This window comes from Bos indicus x Bos taurus, chromosome 11, assembly GCF_003369695.1.
Source record: "Bos indicus x Bos taurus breed Angus x Brahman F1 hybrid chromosome 11, Bos_hybrid_MaternalHap_v2.0, whole genome shotgun sequence".
Taxonomy (NCBI): Eukaryota; Metazoa; Chordata; class Mammalia; order Artiodactyla; family Bovidae; genus Bos; species Bos indicus x Bos taurus.
This window is the reverse complement of record NC_040086.1, coordinates 38,704,858-38,723,426: the sequence shown is the minus strand read 5'-3', so window position 1 is coordinate 38,723,426 and position 18,569 is coordinate 38,704,858. Positions and strand designations below refer to the sequence as shown.

The following is an 18,569-nucleotide window of genomic DNA, read 5'->3' as shown; positions in this document are numbered from 1 at the left end:
AGTTTGGGGACAAGACATTCTCTCAAAGGAAGAATTACACCAGGGAAGATACACTTAAAGATAAATAAATACTTTCAAAAGGGAGGAACAATCTTTAAATAGACTGTCCTTTCACTAATCATATCTCTTCCTTCCCACCTCCAGTGCTGGGTCTAACACTAAAATCCTGTGGTAAGAAATGCTTTTTCTATGGGCTTTGGGCCTGGAACAAGATGGATGACAAATAGGAATTGGGGAATTTTCTCAGCCCAGAGAATGCTGGGAGCCCTGATCACAGGACCCCTGGGAAAGGGCCAGGATATCACTGTAGCAGCCAGTCAACAACTCAAGTCAGGACCAGACTTAGGAGGACAGGGAAACCTGTACACTTAATGGGAAGCAGTTCCCAAAGGCAGGCCCCCAAGCGCTGAGCATAGACCCCATCCACCCACCCAACTTGTGCTGGCTGAGCCTCAGCAAACAGTCTACCATGACTATCAAAGGAATACCACATTTACACGTGTGTGGGGGTTGCTTTTCAAATACTCCACTGCTTAGCAATACAGAAACTGCATTGTAGAATTTCTAGATTAAACTTTAAAATAAACCCTAAATCCAGCCCCTAAAGGCCCTTAGGTCATAAAACAATTAAGGGGAAGCCTGTAGTGTATTTCATACACTTTTTATTCATATTGCTTCTCTGCTGCTGCTGCTAAGTCGCTTCAGTCATGTTGGACTCTGTGCAACCCTGCTTCTCTACACATGCTTTAATTAGCTTCATATGTCAACACGTTACCAGTTTATACAGATTCCATGGCGCACAATCCGAAAGACAGTATATAAATGTTCCATGGGAACTGTAAAAGCAACAGTGATCACTGCCTCGCAGTGTATCTCCTACCAGTTCTCTTTCAATCTCCGTATCATCTACTATATCCAAAGAAAGGCCTGGTTCACTTCTTGCTGGCTGCTGTTTCATATGCTTTAGTCTGCAGCCTACAGTCATCTATGAGAAATCAGTTTCCTTTGAAAGAACATTTTCTTCCTTCTGTGGATCCCAGTATATCCGCCTTTGATGCACACGCAGGACCTCTTGCATTATTTCCTCAGTCCAGTCACACTGCAAAAGACTGTCTGATATGTCATATCTTTGTCATTTCTTTTTCACAGTACTTTGTTTTGGCTTCTCTCAGAATCGAATTCCTGAAAAGTATGTTATATTTTAGAATAAAGGATACACATTGTTTTGGCATAAATTAGAGGTAAATAATAAAAGTTGATTTTCTAACATTTCCTATATTGGTGTTCTCTTTCATCATAATTTTAAAAATTGTGTGAAATATCATTCTCCATTTATTATATAAAATCCTTTGAAATATTTTAAATATGATTTTTTAAAAAATGTTTACATTAGTTTTTGTGCTTAAGAGGGAATATCCTAAGTTCTGGTGATCTTTAAGTATCATTGGTATCAACCTGGAAAAGGCATTTCTTCTCAAATGATAAAACCTAATAGATAATACTGCATTTTCAAAATGTAATAGGGCTGTTCATACTTTGGAGGCTTCCCTGGTGGCTCAGAGGATAAAGCATCTGCCTGCAATGCAGGAGACCCGGGTTTGATCCCTGGGTTGGGAAGATCCCCTAGAGAAGGAAATGGCAACCCACTCCAGTATTCTTGCCTGGAGAATCCCATGGACAGGGGAGCCTGGCGGGCTATAGTCCACGGGGTCGCAAAGAGTCGGACACGACTGAGCGACTTCACTTCACTTCACCACATCTTTCTTTGAAATGCTGTATTCACAAATTGGATGTAGAGCACAGCTCAGTGATGCTTGTGGGGTACCACAGAAAGCATGGGAGAACAAAGAGCCTGTGCTCAGTGGGTGATGAGTGATACCCATCCATATTTCACGTGGGCTCCTCGTTATCACTGGATAGAACCAACTCAGTTGTCACTGCATTCCTCTATCTGTTCTGGACTACAGACTCCTTCATTCTGGGGCTTGGTGGTTTTGCACAGTTTTAAGACATACACACACTTTTATTTGTCCTTGGGTTCAGAATGTTCAGGGCTGAAAGGAACTACACTTTCCAGTGAACAGAGGCCTTTGTATCTGACCCGAGAGAAATCCATAAGCAATCATTACACTCATCTTGGTTATTTTTAAATGTGTATACTATTAGGGAAAATGAGTGCCTTTATGTTCATTACATATAATTTTATATAAAGAATAAAAATAAACATTAAGGGGACTGCACATTATCTCTCTAAATATACATAAGCTAACATGGCCCAGACTCAAATGTGAGCCCCATTATATGCATATTTGATGCGATATGAACCTCAAAGTTTAATACACAAGACAAAATGTTAACAAATTTAATAGCTATCTGATGAAATTTCATTAACGTTAGAACACATTGAGGTAGAATAACGTACAATACACACCTGTAAATAAAAGATGCAATACAGTGTCAAGTTGTAGTTTTAGGGAACTTTCTATCAGAATTAAAAAGGGCGCACCTCTTTTGTGCATACATTACACATACACACAAACTTTCTCTGGATAAAAAGTCATGGATTTCCAGTGTCCCATCAGGACACTATAAAACTCTTAGAGGAAAACACAGGAAGACCATTCTTTGACATAAATCACAGCAAGATCTGTTTTGACCTACCTCCTAGAGTAATGAAAATAAGAACAAAAATAAACAAATGGGACTTAACGAAACTTAAAAGCTTTTGCACAGCAAAGGAAACCATAAACACAATGAAAAGACAACCTTCAGAATGGGAGAAAATATTTGCAACCAAAGCAGCTGACAAGGGATTAATCTCTAAAACATGCAGATAGTTCATGAAGCTCAATATATTTAAAAAAAAATCTGCAAAAAATAGGGCTTCCCTGGTGGTCCACTGGTTAGGAGTCTGCCTTGCAATGCAGGGACACTGGTTCAATCCCTGGCCCAGGAGGATCCCATGTGCTCTGGAGCAACTAAGCCCAGTGCACCACAACTACTGGGCAGCTCTCTAGAGGCCAGAGCCACAACTACTGAAGCCTGCGTGCCCCAGAGCCTGGGCTCCAGCGAGAGAAGCCACTGCAATTGGAAGCCTGCACACCACAACAAAGAGTAGCCCCTGCTCACTGCAACTAGAGAAAGCCCATGCAAAACAACAACTCAGTGCAATAACAACAACAAAATAGTTACAAACAATAAATGCTGGAGAGGACGTGGAGAAAAGAGAACCCTCTTGCACCACTGGTGGGAATGTAGATTGATTATACCAACTATGGAGAACAGTATGGACAGTCCTTATACTGAAAAAATAATTCAAAAAGACAGATGCACCCCAATGTTCATTGCAGCACTATATAATAGCCAGGTCATGGAAGCAGTCTAAGTGTCCATCAACAGATGAATGGACAAAGATGTGGTACCTATTTACAATGCTATATTAACTCAGCCATAAAAAGGAATGAAATTGGGTCATTTGTAGAGAAATGGATGGACCTAGACACTGTCCATCTGTAAATCTTATACAGACTGATGTTAGAAAGAGAAAAACAAATATTGTATATTAACACATAAATGTGGAATCTAGAAAAATGGTACAGATGAACCTATTTGCAAGGTAGGAGCAGAGATACAGATGTACAGAATGACATGTGGACATGGGGGATAAATTGGGTAATAGGGACTGACTTACATACAATACCATGCGTAAAACAGAGCGCTAGTAAGAACCTGCTGTATAGCATAGGGAATTCAGCTCAGTGCTCTGTGGTGACCCAGAGGGGTGAGACTGGGGGGAGGGGAAGGCAGTGGGAGGGAGGTCCAAGAGGGAGGGGATATATGTATATACATAGCTGATTCAATCTTCCTTTTTAATCAAGGCATTTAAGGTTCACAGAGGTTAGGGTTCCGTCCTGGTCTAACAGCTCATTAGGTCAAGCCCTAATTCTCGTAATTCCTAGTTGGTGCTTGGTCTAGCATATTCACAGTGACTCCATTAATTACCTGTTTACTAACAAGAGTCCACAGTCATGGCTGACTATGTCTCAGCTTTTTAAAAACAACTTAGTTATGTTTTGCTTATTTATCACACAATGATAGCTGTTAAAATATAATTTAGGAAAATCTCAACTCACTTGGAAATATATTGACAAACTGTCTTCCTTTGTCAAGCAATATAATTATTTGCCTATATTACATTTATTATTTATATTGTATTTATACTTAGGAAATACAGATGTTGCCTATGTTACATTTATGTTTGTCTACATTACACTCTGAAGATACAGGTAACTACCAATTATTAAGACACACCAATTTTAATTTTTATTCTAAGTTACACATTTTCCTCAGCAACAGCACGCGTGTGTGCTCAGTAGCGTTTGACTCTGCAACCCCATGGACTATAGCCCGCCAGGCTCCTCTGTCTGTGGGATTATCCTGGCAAGATACTGGACGGGGTTGCCATTTCCTCCTCCAGGGGTTCTTCCAGACCTGGGGATCGAACCCGTATCTCTTGGATCCCCTGAACTGGCAGGCGGATTCTTTACCACTGTACCGCCTGGGAAGCCCACAGACTTCCTCAAGCTACAGGAAAGAACCAAACTGAACATTTAGATTCGTAAATGAAAGATGCCGAAACTCCACTGTAGGAAAGGTTGGAACCAGAGATAAGAGGAGGATAGAACACGGCTCAGATGCCTCTCCTCCATCAGTCAGAGAGGTCATGACCTCCAGCAGGAAACAGAGATAAGAATGAGGCTGTGCTCCAATGGGGGTCTCAGCACCTTCACAAGTGTAAACTAACCATGGTGTCATAACTTACATTTTTATATCCATATTTCAGTAGTATTTAATTTACTTAATTTAATTCCCAAGTCAAATATGATACAACATTTCCCACCACATTTTTTTTTAGTGTCTGTTTATTTGTCTGAGCCAGGTCTTCGTTGCGGCACACGGTATCCCAAGTTGTGGCATGCGGGATCTAGTTCCCAGACCAGGGATTGGACCTGGACCCCCTGCATTGGGAGCACTGAGTCTTAGCTACTGCACCACGAGGGCAGGCCCTCTACCACTTTCGATAAGACTGTTTTCTTACCCTTAGAAAGGAGCAAGAAAAGTGAAGACTGTTCCATCTCCACCTTATAAAAAATTTTTGACTCGACTCTGGATTTAAAAAAATGAGTAAAGAGCCATTACTACAGCACAAGGCATCGTTAATTTCTCTTATAGTTCCATCTCAAATTTTCCCCCAATATTCCTCCATATTGCTTCTCATTCTTTGACTCTAGTTGATATTACTATACAGCAAAACTTTGTGCTCAGCAAGTCCCATCATTTTTGGTGACAAATTCTGCCACAGACAGGTAACAAAACTGCTGCTATTTTTATGGTGATGACAAATCAAAAACCTTTTTAAAAACACGCCTTTGTGATTGAATTACTAACATACCAGTATAGCTATAAAAAAACAACATTGTTAAATATAAATTATTGACACCACAGCCATAATAATTGAGTACCTTTTAAAATCAATAATTATATTAATAAGTTCAATAAGTAGTATAGCTGTGTTTCCTATTGCATTTCTACTTCATTAATTCTCTCATTAGAAATAAGATTACTCATCATGAAGCAGATTCTCAAACAAGAATTCTCAAGCATGAAGAGGGTCACTGAGGAAAGCTATAAATACACCCTTTGAGAGAGTCCATGTTGCCATAGACATTTTTCCTATGAGCTTTACTTTTTTATATTTCCTGATAGATTTTCACTTTTCCCTTAACCTAGTCTCCATGTATTTAGATTCTCCAGCATGACTTTCCTCCATTAATTTACTTTCCATATCTATCTGTCTCTTTTATTCCAATACACCCACACCACTTGTGTAGCACCCATCTGTCCTTTGAAAACTCTATTGAACTATACATAAAAGCTTTTTTTCCTTGTGTTTAATTATATAAATCATGGTGATTTAGAGAAAACCATATTCCACAAGCACTGTTTCTCTGGTGGAGGACAACTAGCAGCAACCAACCCTTAACGGATTTAACTAAACTCTCCTATCACTACCATCCCGATTCTACTCAGGTTATGCAACATAATTAGAGCTGCTATCCATGAAAACAATCTTTTTGCACAAGTTACTCCTCAGGAGTGTCACATGCAAATAACAACAGGATACCACCACTCACTCGAAGCCTCCTAGAAAGCGTCTCCTTTTGTGCAATTGTTACTGAATTTTCCTTCCAGAGCAACTATAGCTCAAGAAAAGCCAAATATATTTATGACCTGATAAGACAAAAGTGATTTGCAAAACATAAAGTCAGAAAAATGTGGAAAGGAGAAAGACTGACACAATCAGTAAATAGCTCCACAGCAAAACAGGAAGAGCACAGGAGGCAAATCTACACGTCAGAGCGAAGCACCCCCAGCCGCATCTCTGCCCCGCGCCGGGCAGTCTGCACAAGCACACAGGTGAGGGCGCCTTTCTGGGATGTGACGCTGGACCTGTGGTGTGTTGCCATGGAAGTGAGGGGCTCGATTTCCTCAGCTCCTGTGTACCCTCCTCAGCACTTCTGGGAACACTGACAGCTTCTTCCTTTTGTTCTGAAACAGTTCTAGAAACGACCCTGCCTCTTGCCCAGAACACTGAAAGACCACACTGTTTTGAGGCTACATTGCAACCAAATTACATGAGAGGGAGATTTTTCATTTCCATTCCTAAAATTAGCCTCTTGCATGTGTGCTAGCACAACAGAAATAGAAACACTTGCTGGAAGGGCCCACTGGATGGTGAGCCAAGTTGCCAGTGCCTTTCAAACACACTGCTGAACCCACAGCACAGGGCAGGCGCAGGACACTAGGCACCAGCACTGAAAACTGGCTCTAAAATGTTGGTCTCAAGAGGTGGGTGCTTTGTTCTGGAGAGGGTTTCTGGGGCGCAGAGGACATACAATGCTTTCCTAGCAGATGCTGGTGCCAGAGCATTGGAAGAAAAAACAGATTTCCCAGTAAGACTTGTAATAAATGTACTTAATTGACTTTGAATTTTCAGCAAACTGCTTGTTTCTTGTCTCTAGCCCTCTCCATGATGCAAGATTCAAATTCAACACAAGATGGGTGAAAATAGCTTTAAAAATATTAGTTTTTACCTTATGGTTGTATCTGAAAAGTAACTGATGCCTTCAAAGGATAGTATTTATAATAAAATCATCAGATAGGTAATCATCATCCACTTTAAGATATTTTCTCCTGGTGAACAGACTGCATCTCAGACATAACACATAAACGTTATCGGTTGCTGCTGCTAAGTCGCTTTAGTCGTGTCCGACTCTGTGTGACCCCATAGACAGCAGCCCACCAGGCTCCCCCATCCCTGGGATTCTCTAGGCAAGAATACTGGAGTGGGTTGCCATTTCCTTCTCCATCTCAGACGTAGCACATAGCACATAAATGTTATCGGTTAGGTCTGGATTAAAAAAATCTTTGTGACCATCAAGAAGAAGACAATGGAATGAGTAAAAAGATCCAAGTAAGGGTTTTGAATTTCGGCTAAAATATCAAATGTCACTGGGTTATGCCTCAAAAACCACTATTGCATCTATTAATTTCCCTGCCCACCTGCCTCCCAATTATCTGAACAAATGACCGTCTTGGACCACATGCTAAGAAATCAATTTCTAAGTATGCAGATATGAGTCAGTGTGTTTATATAATACAATTTTATGATTCTGAAGTATTTTCAAAATGTGTCAGGGAGGAGAGGACTCTAAAATATGTTTTTCTTTCATTTATGATGGATACTACAGCCTGAAGAACAGTATTTCCCTTAAAGCAGGAATAAAGGCCTAATGAATCTTAGATGGCTACACAGATCTAATGTTAATTCTTAAGATGGTGGTGGTTTAGTCGCTAAGTTGTGTCTGACTCTTGTGACCCCATGGATGGTAGCCCGCCAGGCTCCTCTGTCCGTGCGATTCTCCAGTCAAGAATACTGGAATGGGTTGCCATTTCCTTCTCCAGGGGTTTTTCCGGACCCAGGAATCAAATGTGGGTCTCCTGCCTTGCAGGCAGATTCTTTACCGACTGAGCTATGAGGGAAGCCCTTTTTTTTTTTTTTTTTTTTAAGATATATGTTTAAAAAAAGAATTTGACAGTAGGACAAAAATAGACATAGCAGCTTAATTCCAGTGAATTAAGTTAATGGTATGAAATGATTAAAGGCGGCACTGTGTGTACACTAGAAAGAATGCTGAACAGGCCCACATCTTGGCCTGAGTCAGTCTGTAATTAGCTGTCTGACCAGGACTATACTCCCAGACTCTGTGAACTTTACATACCTTTTCTAAAGGAGGGGGTTGTCCAATCTGATACAAAAGTAAGGTTCCAGTCAGACTTGAAAATTTATAACTTTATCCAGAGCAAGCTTGTGTTTATGTATAAATATACATGAAATAGGTATGTTCCTTTTAAATTTCATATAAAATTCCTGGGACTTCTCTGGTGGCCCAGTGGTTAAGAATCTGCCTTCCAATGCAGGGAATGCAAGTTTGATCCCTGTTCAGGAACTAAGATCCTACATGCTATGGAGCAATGAACACCCAGTGAAGCCAAAATAATAATAGTAATAATAAATTTTATATAACTATAACTTTATACCATCTCAGGTCTTTTAGTTACAAATGGCTACGCATGACCTTGTGGGTTAATCTACCTTATTGGATTTGAAAGTTAATGTAATTTCATAGATAGCAACTACATTTATTTAAGTAACACACAATCTTCATTTAGGGTTCATACCATATTAAGTGGGCTTCCCTGATAACTCAGTTGGTAAAGACTCTGTCTGCAACACAGGAGTCCTCGGTTCAATTCCTGGGTCAGGAAGAATCCCTGGAGAAGGGATAGGCTACCCACTCCAGTATTCTGGCCTGGAGAAGTCCATGGACTGTATAGGCCATGGGGTTGCAAAGAGTCAGACACAGCAAAGCAACTTTCACCATATTAAGTATATACATAGTGAAGTTGATAGACCAGTCTAAGCAGTTTTATCATTATATGTATTATAAGAGGGTAGATACAATCGTTTGAAACATTTTCAAACATAATTTGTAAAAAATGTTATTAGTTTATGTGTTCAAGGAAGATATTCCAGGTCCGTGTTATTTTTAATGACTATTTACGCCAACTTTCAGAAATGCATTTTCAAGGTTGACCCATGTTGTCTTGTATGGCAGGATTTCCTTCTTTTTTAAAAGGCTGAATAATGATCTATTGTATGTTTATACCACATTTTCATTATCTTTTCACCTGCTGATGGATATTTAAAGTTGCTTCCATATCTTGGTGATTGTTAATAGTGCTGCAATAGACATGAGTGCTAATATCTCTGTGAGGTCCTGATTTCAATTATTTGGGGTAAATTGTCTGGAAGTGGGATTGCTGGATCAAATGATAATATTACGGCAGGAGAAAGAAGCCAGTCACAAAAGGACCAACATCATGTGATTTCCCTTACATGATGAGGTGTCTAATACAGTCAGACTCATAGAAGCAAAAAACAGAATGGTAGTCGCCAGGAGTTGGGAGGGGGGAGGGAGAGATGAGAAGTCACTAATTAGAATGGTAGTCGCCAGGAGTTGGGAGGGGGGAGGGAGAGATGAGAAGTCACTAATCTACATGTGTAAAATTTTCAATACGCAAGGTAAGTTCTGAAGATCTAAAGTACAATGTTGTGCCAATAGGTAACAAGACTGTATTATACACTGAAAAATCTATTAAGAGGGTAGACCTCATGTTGTCTTCCTCACAACATTTTAAAAACAGTATAAAAAAGCATTTTCTTTTCAAATAACACCTAGCAAATAATAATAATACATTTTATGAAATTAATTAGACTGTTCTCACTTTAGGACACCTTTGAAATACTGTGTTTACAAACCGGACTTCCGGTGCAGCTTAGCTATCCTCGGAGGATACTGCAAAAGCTGTGGCAGAGCAAAGAATTCTGTGCTTACTAGTGATGACCTGCCACAGCAGCCATACTGGCATCTCATCCATGCCTCCTGTGAGCTCCTCTTCACCACCAGACAGAACCCCACTGAGTCTTCACTGCATTTTTCTATTTTATAAAAAATCCTTCATTCTGGGACCTGGTAACTTTGCATGGGCATAACACTGGACCCAAACTTTAATTACATTTAGGCCTATGAAATGTAAGAGCTAGGAGAAACCTTGTTATTTACATATTAGGAAATGGAAGAGTTTGCAACTATCCAGAGAAAAATCCACAAGCATTTATGACACTCATCCTGGTTAGTTTTAAATATGTATTTCTAGGGCAAAGTTGTGACTTTCTGTTTATTATATACAATTTTATCTAAAGAATAAAAGTAGGCATTAAGGAGATTTCTTCATCCAGGAAAGGTTTTATGTAATTTAGTCTAAATACTCAACCACAGCAAGGAACCTTGCTATAGTCACAAAAGGTATCTGATACACTTGGAATTCCAATTGTCTACTATATTCTTATTTCTGATTATCCAAAGACAAGTGGACTTTTTTTTTTTTTCAAAAAAACAAACTTGGGAATAAAAAAATAATACCTTCTAATCAAGGCACAGTGAGCAAGTTCTTATAATTGAAAATCAAGTGTTCAGATACTGATACTAATTTATACAGGGATGTCAGCTTGTCACATTGAACTGACCTTGCAAATCAGCTCATATCATGCAGTCAGAAATTGTTTCTGGAGGGAAATTTCATGACTAAACATCTAAGAATAAGTTACATATGTCTTTGTGTTATTTAGTCCAAGTCTCAGACTTCTACAAGGATTCAGTTGACATGGTTCCCACTGCTCTGAGGTCCATTTACTATTTTCCATCCTCAGATCTGATCTACTGTCCGTGTTCATTTCAGGTTTTTTTTTTTTGTTATTGTTCATTTTGTTCTGTTTTTGTTTACCAATTTCACTTCATTTCAGTATTTATACAAGTAGTCACAAATGGTGATTCTATCATACCTATCTTAGTTATAAATGAAGGCAACACTCTCGAGTACAGAAATTTAAAATGAATAATATTTTTGAACTGAGTCAGATTATATTCATTGCATAAGTCCAAGACAGTATTGCAAACAATAGATCTTCTCAGCATTAAAGTACTTTAGATACATAAAAAGCTGAATTCTAAAAAATTTATTTTTTCTTAACATCCATCACTGAAATCAGCAAGAATCTGACAATAATTGACAACATCTTTTTTCTTTCTGAAAAGTACATATGATAACAGTGCCTCCCACATTAATAACATCCTAGATTCAATAAAATATGGTTTTCTTGGCCCTTTCTTGTAGAGAAAACCAAAACCAAAAACAACAGCAATCTTCTTTGATGAAAAACAGCAATGTACTTAAAATCATATGAATTTGTAAAAAATAAGTAATATCATCTATTCTTAACTATGCAAATATTTAAATATACACACATCAGGTATAGTTGAGGACTCTTCTGATCTCCTTTCAAGACCTCTAAAACTCACTTTTACAGGTTAAAAAAAAATCAATTTTATAATTATTTTCCCATTTGTTGTACCTCTTTTTCAATAAGACAGCACACATGCATATACTCAATACTTGGTGTAAATTTCAATTCCCACTCAGAGGAAAAGCAAGAAACATTTCTTTTTCCCTCTTTTTTTGTTGCTTACAATCCCAGTTGCCTCAGAGATGATATAACATGTATAAAATAAACTAATTGCATTTCTTAGGTTTCTTGGAACAGAGAAGTTAGATGTTGTCAGTTAAGGATATTAGCACAGTCATACCCTGAATCCAATATAAAAGGGAAAATGGCAACGAAATTTTAAAAATAAAAAATACAAAAGAAAGCAAGAAAAAACTCTTCCAGTAGTATTTTATTTCATAATGCAAATAAACCTTTCTGTCATCATAAGCATTGACATATGTACAGTTTGAGAAGGGTGAGAAATAGCCTCATTTCATTTAATCTCTAATGACTGACCAATAAAAGAAAGAGACATTCCTACATGCAGTACCTGACAGCCTAAACCATCGCAAAACTACTTTAAAAACAAGGTTTAAAAGACCTAAAACAGCTTTCTAAAGTCTTTGGTTAATTCTTTGTATTAATGTTTATATATCTTCTCCTGAACTATAAACACTCTTTGTCTTGACATTTAAATTGTTTATTATTAGAGGTTTAATTTTCTCTTAGTCACTAATGAAATAGAAAAAGTCACCAGAATGTAGAAAGAACACTAGTGACTAAATGTTGAGAAAATTCTTTTCTATGACATATTAAAATGCACTGGGACGACCCAGAGGGATGGTATGGGGAGGGAGGAGGGAGGAGGGTTCAGGATGGGGAGCACATGTATACCTGTGATGGATTCATTTTGATATTTGGCAAAACTAATACAATTATGTAAAATTTAAAAATAAAATAAAATTAAAAAAATAAAATAAAATACATTACTGTTTACCTGTCAAGGAAACCAAGCCAAATCAGTAGATTTGTTAAACTCTTCAACAAAACATTTCCCAAGAACCATGACCTCAACCAACATCATTTCAAGAAAAATAGCCCATGGAAAAAAGTAAAATACATTTTTAAGTAAAATATATGGCAAGGCCTTAAATCCCATAAAAAGTACCAGTTTATATGGATCCAGGAAAAGAAATTAATCCCCAAGGTAAAAACTGTCAATTACTGTCATTTTTTTGTTGCACTCTAAGTGTTCAATTATATCACAAAAAATTTTAGAAAGTACTCATTTAATTAAAATATGAAATCTTCAAACTACCTGTAGCTCTCCCTAGCTTGTAAATTAGCACATTTCCACTGAAATAAAGTCCCTTCCCTATGTTCACCAACAACATGCACAACAGATGTGAGCAGTACCATCAAAGCACTTTCTACTCTTGTTTTATCTTTCTTCTTCCTTACAAAACGATATGACATACTTATTTTAGACACATGTACCCTTTAGTATCACGCTTAAGAATCTGGACAATATGATGATTAATTATGAAAAGCAATCATGCTGTACATTGATGAATGACTACTGACAAAATGATGTCTATCATTTAAAGGAGAAAATGCAATTGAGACTTTAAATTCCAAATAAAATACTATAACTCAAATGACACTGACTAGCTGTGAGCTTCTAGAAGTCACCCACCTGGGGCAGCATGCGATTTTCTTCCTCCAGCTGTCTTACTCTTGCCTCCAGCTGCCTAACATAGGACAAGGTTGATTCTAAAATTGAAAAGAAAGAACTCACATTATACACACAGGTCTTGTTTGGTACACTGTCAGGCTACTTCTGGATCCATTTATTTAAATCAGGTAGTGACTACTTAGTCTGATATTTAGAAAAAAAAATAGATCTCTCCCCAGAAAAACTAGGTAACAGAAGCCATTAAAACTCTATGCAGTTTGAACAATTGCACAATGTTAAGGAGAATCAGAGAAATATATAGGTGATAAGATTGTAGGCGTCTGCACACCACGCAGCCTTCAGAACATTAGACTTTTTGAAGATAGTTATTCCCCCTTTTCTACTTATTTTGTGCATTTTGAGCTTTCCCACACATAAGCCTTCTTGTAATATTCATTATAACCAAGCTAAATTACAAGGTCTTTTTAAAAATTGAAAATAAAATATTTTGAATACCCAGCTCTCTTCATTTTCTCAATAAACTTTTCAAATCTTAAGAGGAATGGTTTGTTCTTCTCACAACCCGATAGATACCTATGACTGTATCTAGAGAACAGCTACAAAAGGGCTAAATAATAAAGCTAGTCTGAATTTTGACTTGATTTTGGCTCAAGTTTTTCCCTATTTAGGTAAATCAGAGCAGACTTGATATTTGTTGTTTTCATTTCTTCAACAAGCTCAGGTGTGTGCTGACAGCTCAGAAGCAGCATCATGTTAGAGTCTGTTCCATAGTGAAACACTAGATTTTATAGCTTTACATTATGAAAATGTGGTCCACATGTGGAAAAGGCGGAGTTTCATTATGAGCAACCGTTTGACAGCAATGCTTCTTCATTAAACCGAAAATAATCCAGAGCACAGCATCATACTGCAACATAGCTGAAATTCATTCCTTAGCCAAGAGCAAACATACTTCAGGTATAGTGAAATGTACATGACCAAAGAATCCCTCCAGAGCGTACTTCCACAGTTAATATTAAAGCAACAGATCCTCAGTGCATGCTCTTCAGCCTCAAAAATACAAGAGTACGAGGCAAGGCCAAGCTGGTAATGGATTTAAGAGGACAGCATTTGAAGCCCCTGATAGTCTGCACTTAGGATGACTATGTGTGCAAATGAATATCTTGACCTGAAATTAGTCATGGAAACTCTATAATTTTTATATGAAAATTGGTTATATGAACCCAGTTCCATTTTGTGACCTCCAAAGCAACAAAATAACATTTTATTTTCTTAAAACACCTAAGAAACTTCAGTACTTTTAATTCACAATACAAAAATTAAACTCACCCCTAACTGGTTTATAGCCTGCCTGTTTTTATAAATGTTTGCAGAAGTCCCCATCACTAACAATAATAGAATCATCCACTGATCTCACACCAATGGTGATGACTTGCCTTGAGCATTTCTCAACAAGACAGAAGAAACACAAGGTAAAGGAAACTGGTGACATTTGCTAGAAATATGTTCTCATTCTTTTTTTAGCTCAATGAAATGTTATGTGTTTGCCTTACGGACTTCAAGAGGGGAAAAAGTGTCTGGCATAAATGAATAACAAACTTACTGATTTCATGAATCTGTTTTACTCTAGCAAATGACTATGTGATTTGCTGATCATCAAAATGTGAATGTATAACAGATTCCCTGATTTACAGAGTTCTACAAGCTCCCCTCTCTTAAAAAAAAAAAAAAACTTGATAAATGCCATTGAAGTGAAAAGGTGCTCAGAAACAGTCTATGTAAACCATGAACAGATACAATCCTTTTATACTTTGTTCACAATTTATACCCTATCTTTATTGTACTTACTGCACTATCCTTAAGGCTAGGATACTGAAAGGAGCTGAAATGACACTTATACAGAGTGATTTAAGTGAGAGCTGAAAAATGCTACTGAATGAATTTTAACTCAATAACTATCTTCAGTCACTTTAATCTATTTCTCTTCTTTAAATCTTTGCAGTTTACATATTTGATGACTTCATTAAGTTTCTACTTATATTACGAAAGTCATATCATGTCAATTCCAAAAAATGGGAAATTCTGGAATTTTGAAAACATTCCTTAACTGCAATTTTTACTGTCAAGTTACAACAGATGAAGTCCAAATATTTGTTTCAAAGCATTCACTGCAAATATGGGCAGGGACAGAAAATGATAGGGAATATTTTCAGACGGCAACATAATGAGACAGGTTAGCTCTACAGTAAAGGCAGAGTTGAGGAAAGTTTTGAGTTCATTTGTTCCACACAAGTATTTATTGTGTCACTGATGTCTGTCAAGGCACTACTTGGGTTGGGATGAAGAGAAGGCCAGTTACTGGAAGTCTTAAGTTTCTCAGAAGGCAGACTCCGTTTTAAGATTACATGCCCATGTGCTGTGTTCCAGAAGGTCCTGTTCTTCCAGGTTCAGTTTCTGTTGCACTTATTACTTAACAATGAATGGATACAATGAATGGAAAGACTCCTTGTGTGTGTGTGTGTGTGTGTGTGCATGTGTGCATGTGTGTGTGTGTATGGAGAGAGAGGGGACAGGAAGAATAGCTGACTACATAAATAAATACAAGAATTCACACTGTTCACTGTTTAGTTCATCAAGAAACTGATTATATACTGGTTTAACATGGAAGTAGAGCACGAACACTTTTTTCCTAGAATATACTGGAAGATCATCACTGAATCCCTGAGTCCCTATATGAAGAGCTATTGAGGAACCATTCAATCTTTCAATTGTGACATGACAGAAAAACAAACATTTGTTTTGTTAAACCCTTATGACTTCAAGATTTGTTACTGCACCATAGGCTAGCCAAGCCTGACTACTAGTACATAACCAATAATGGTACACAAAATATGTAAACATTTTAATAAAACATAATACGATAAAGTGCAAGAAATTTCACTTCAAAAAATACACCACAATTCACATCCTAATCCTAGTTGATCATTAGAAAAGAAAGAAAAAATCTTGTAAGAAAGAAAAAGAGCCCTTTGTGTGCTGGAATATATTTGACCATGTCTGCAGCAGTCCCTTCCCCAGGCTGCTGTTTCCTTTCCCTTCCTTTCTCAAGGACCTTCCAGAGTGGTGTCAACTCTAAGATAAGCTGATCTTTCATTACACCCAGGGAATGTGGAGTACAGCTGTGCTCCCAAGAGAAGTGTATGACAGAAATAAGTGTTTTTATTACAAAATGATACATACACACATGTGCACGCACACACACACAACTGCATTAGAACACGCTATCATTTGAACTGATGGCTACATTTATACCAGTGGCTGACAGCTGTTAAAACAGATTTCATGATGTCATTTTTGGCTTTCAGAACTGTGAGGATGAGGTTCCAAAGGAGCAGCAAGATTCCCTGCAGAAAATAGCCAAATAAGAGGCTATACATAGATGTCCAACTTATTAAAGAAGGATGCTATCTTCAAGGAGTGTATAAAGAGTTGAGAGGAGATAAGGAGGGAAAAAAATAAAGCAATAAAGGTACCATGATATTCTGAGCTGAATCATGTGAAACAGGAGTACACCAAGATCAATACTGCCTATAGTTCTTCTGAAGAAACCTCACTAATGGATCAACAAGAGCTTCAGAGATCAGACAGAAGCCAGTGAAGTCACAGGATGGACAAGAATGATACTGCTATAATCAAGGAAGAGAGAAGGAATTTACATGAAAGAAGAGAAGGGGATATACTGGGAGCAGACAGAGGAGAAGCCAGGTAGGTCCCACTCTCATGGATCTGAAGAACCAATGTCAAATCACAGATATGCAGATTGTGAGATTTGCTTTCTACTTCTGCCAAGGGCATTTTCTATTTCCACCCTGGGAAATCTACAGACATCTACACATTAGAAGAGCTAGGTAAAGCAAACAATACCACTGTGAAAATCCAATGACACTCTCAAGATTTTCTGGGTAAATCTTGATCACATTTTCAAGGCAGAAAACATTCTCTCCATGTATCTCACTTTTTTTTTTGAACCTATATGGAACATGAGTTCACAGTATCTCTTGCAATAAAACAAGTCTATGAAACAGTCATAGGAATTCCACTAATATACATCTAATTGATTCCACTTTTAGAACTGAAATATACCTAAGCGATTCCCTAATCTAACCCATCCCTAATCCCGACTCATTTGGCAGATGAGAGAATAAAGTCCAGGAGCTAGTGAATTTGGCCTCTGACACTGGGGATTAGCTACACACATTCAAAAGATTTTGTTTCATTCCTGGGGCATCACAGGGATTCCCACTGCAGATCTTCTAATCACTGAGATGTCAAATTTCTCACACAGATCATTAACTTCTAACTTCTTTTATTTTTTCCTGATTTTAGATATTCTGGATGGACTTTTACCTTTAAAATAACTGGATATTCTCCTTGAACAACATCCTGGACTTGATTTCACTTCAATTTACCTGAAATGCATTCAGTCATACAAAGTAGCTTGACTTTTTTTTTCCTCTGCTAGTTTGAAAATACCCTGGTCGGCCTATTAAACCCTCTAATTTCCCCCTTGGTTTCTAAAGTGGTGTTTCTCTCCCTGGAGGACTCCCATCCATGAAATCAGCTATGAGTTACTCTGATCATTGTACCTAAAAGGTTTACCGTTGATGGTTGCAACTGCCTAAGGTTTGTAAACGGAGAAGGCAATGGCACCCCACTCCAGTACTCTTGCCTGGAAAATCCCATGGACGGAGGAGCCTGGTGGGCTGCAGTCCATGGGGTCACTAAGAGTTGGGCACGACTGAGCAACTTCACTTTCACTTTTCACTTTCATGCATTGGAGAAGGAAATGGCAACCCACTCCAGTATTCTTGCCTGGAGAATCCCAGGGACAGAGGAGCCTGGTCTATGGGGTCACACAGAGTCGAACATGACTGAAGCGACTTAGCAGCAGCAGCAAGATTTGTCAAACTTCTAAGTGGTTTTGATTAGAGAAAGTGCCATCCGGTCTTTAAGATTTCAGGGCAAAAGACAAAATTTGGTAATGGTCCATTCTAAAACACATTACAGCATTTGGAAGGATGTGCAGGAGGAAAGCCATCTTGAAGACTTTTGCCACTGTGGGTTTACAGGCATTAGCTTTTCTGAGGCCAAGTTAGTCTCCCTCAGCCAGAGAAAGTCCAACAGCCAGATGATTTCAAATCTGTAGGCAATCTCTTTAATAAACCCCAAACTCTAAAGACACTCCTTGAATTAGTTCCAAATTAATCCCACCATCCACAGGCTTTTACATATTCCTGAGGGAAAGTCCTCAGAACTATATATTTTAAAAATTATTATGGTTCTAAAAGTGTTACTCTTTCTTCC

The 18,569-nt window shown here is 38.0% G+C and overlaps 1 protein-coding gene across 10 annotated transcripts in view; it reads right to left on the bottom strand.

Annotated features, from left to right (window-relative positions):
- The window catches only part of CCDC85A (coiled-coil domain containing 85A), a 228,134-nt gene that overhangs the window by 39,905 nt on the left and 169,660 nt on the right, over positions 1 to 18,569 (bottom strand). For 9 of the 10 annotated variants that reach the window (XR_003513354.1, XR_003513353.1, XR_003513355.1 and 6 more), the window contains exon 3: positions 13,206 to 13,282. The exons of the other annotated variant lie outside the window; for it this stretch is intronic. Coding sequence is in view for 6 of the 9 variants with exons in the window: in XM_027555343.1 (XP_027411144.1) it covers positions 13,206 to 13,282 (77 nt within the window). In the remaining 3 variants the exon portion in view is untranslated. The remainder of the gene's footprint in view (positions 1 to 13,205; positions 13,283 to 18,569) is intronic. 10 annotated transcript variants of the gene reach the window in all.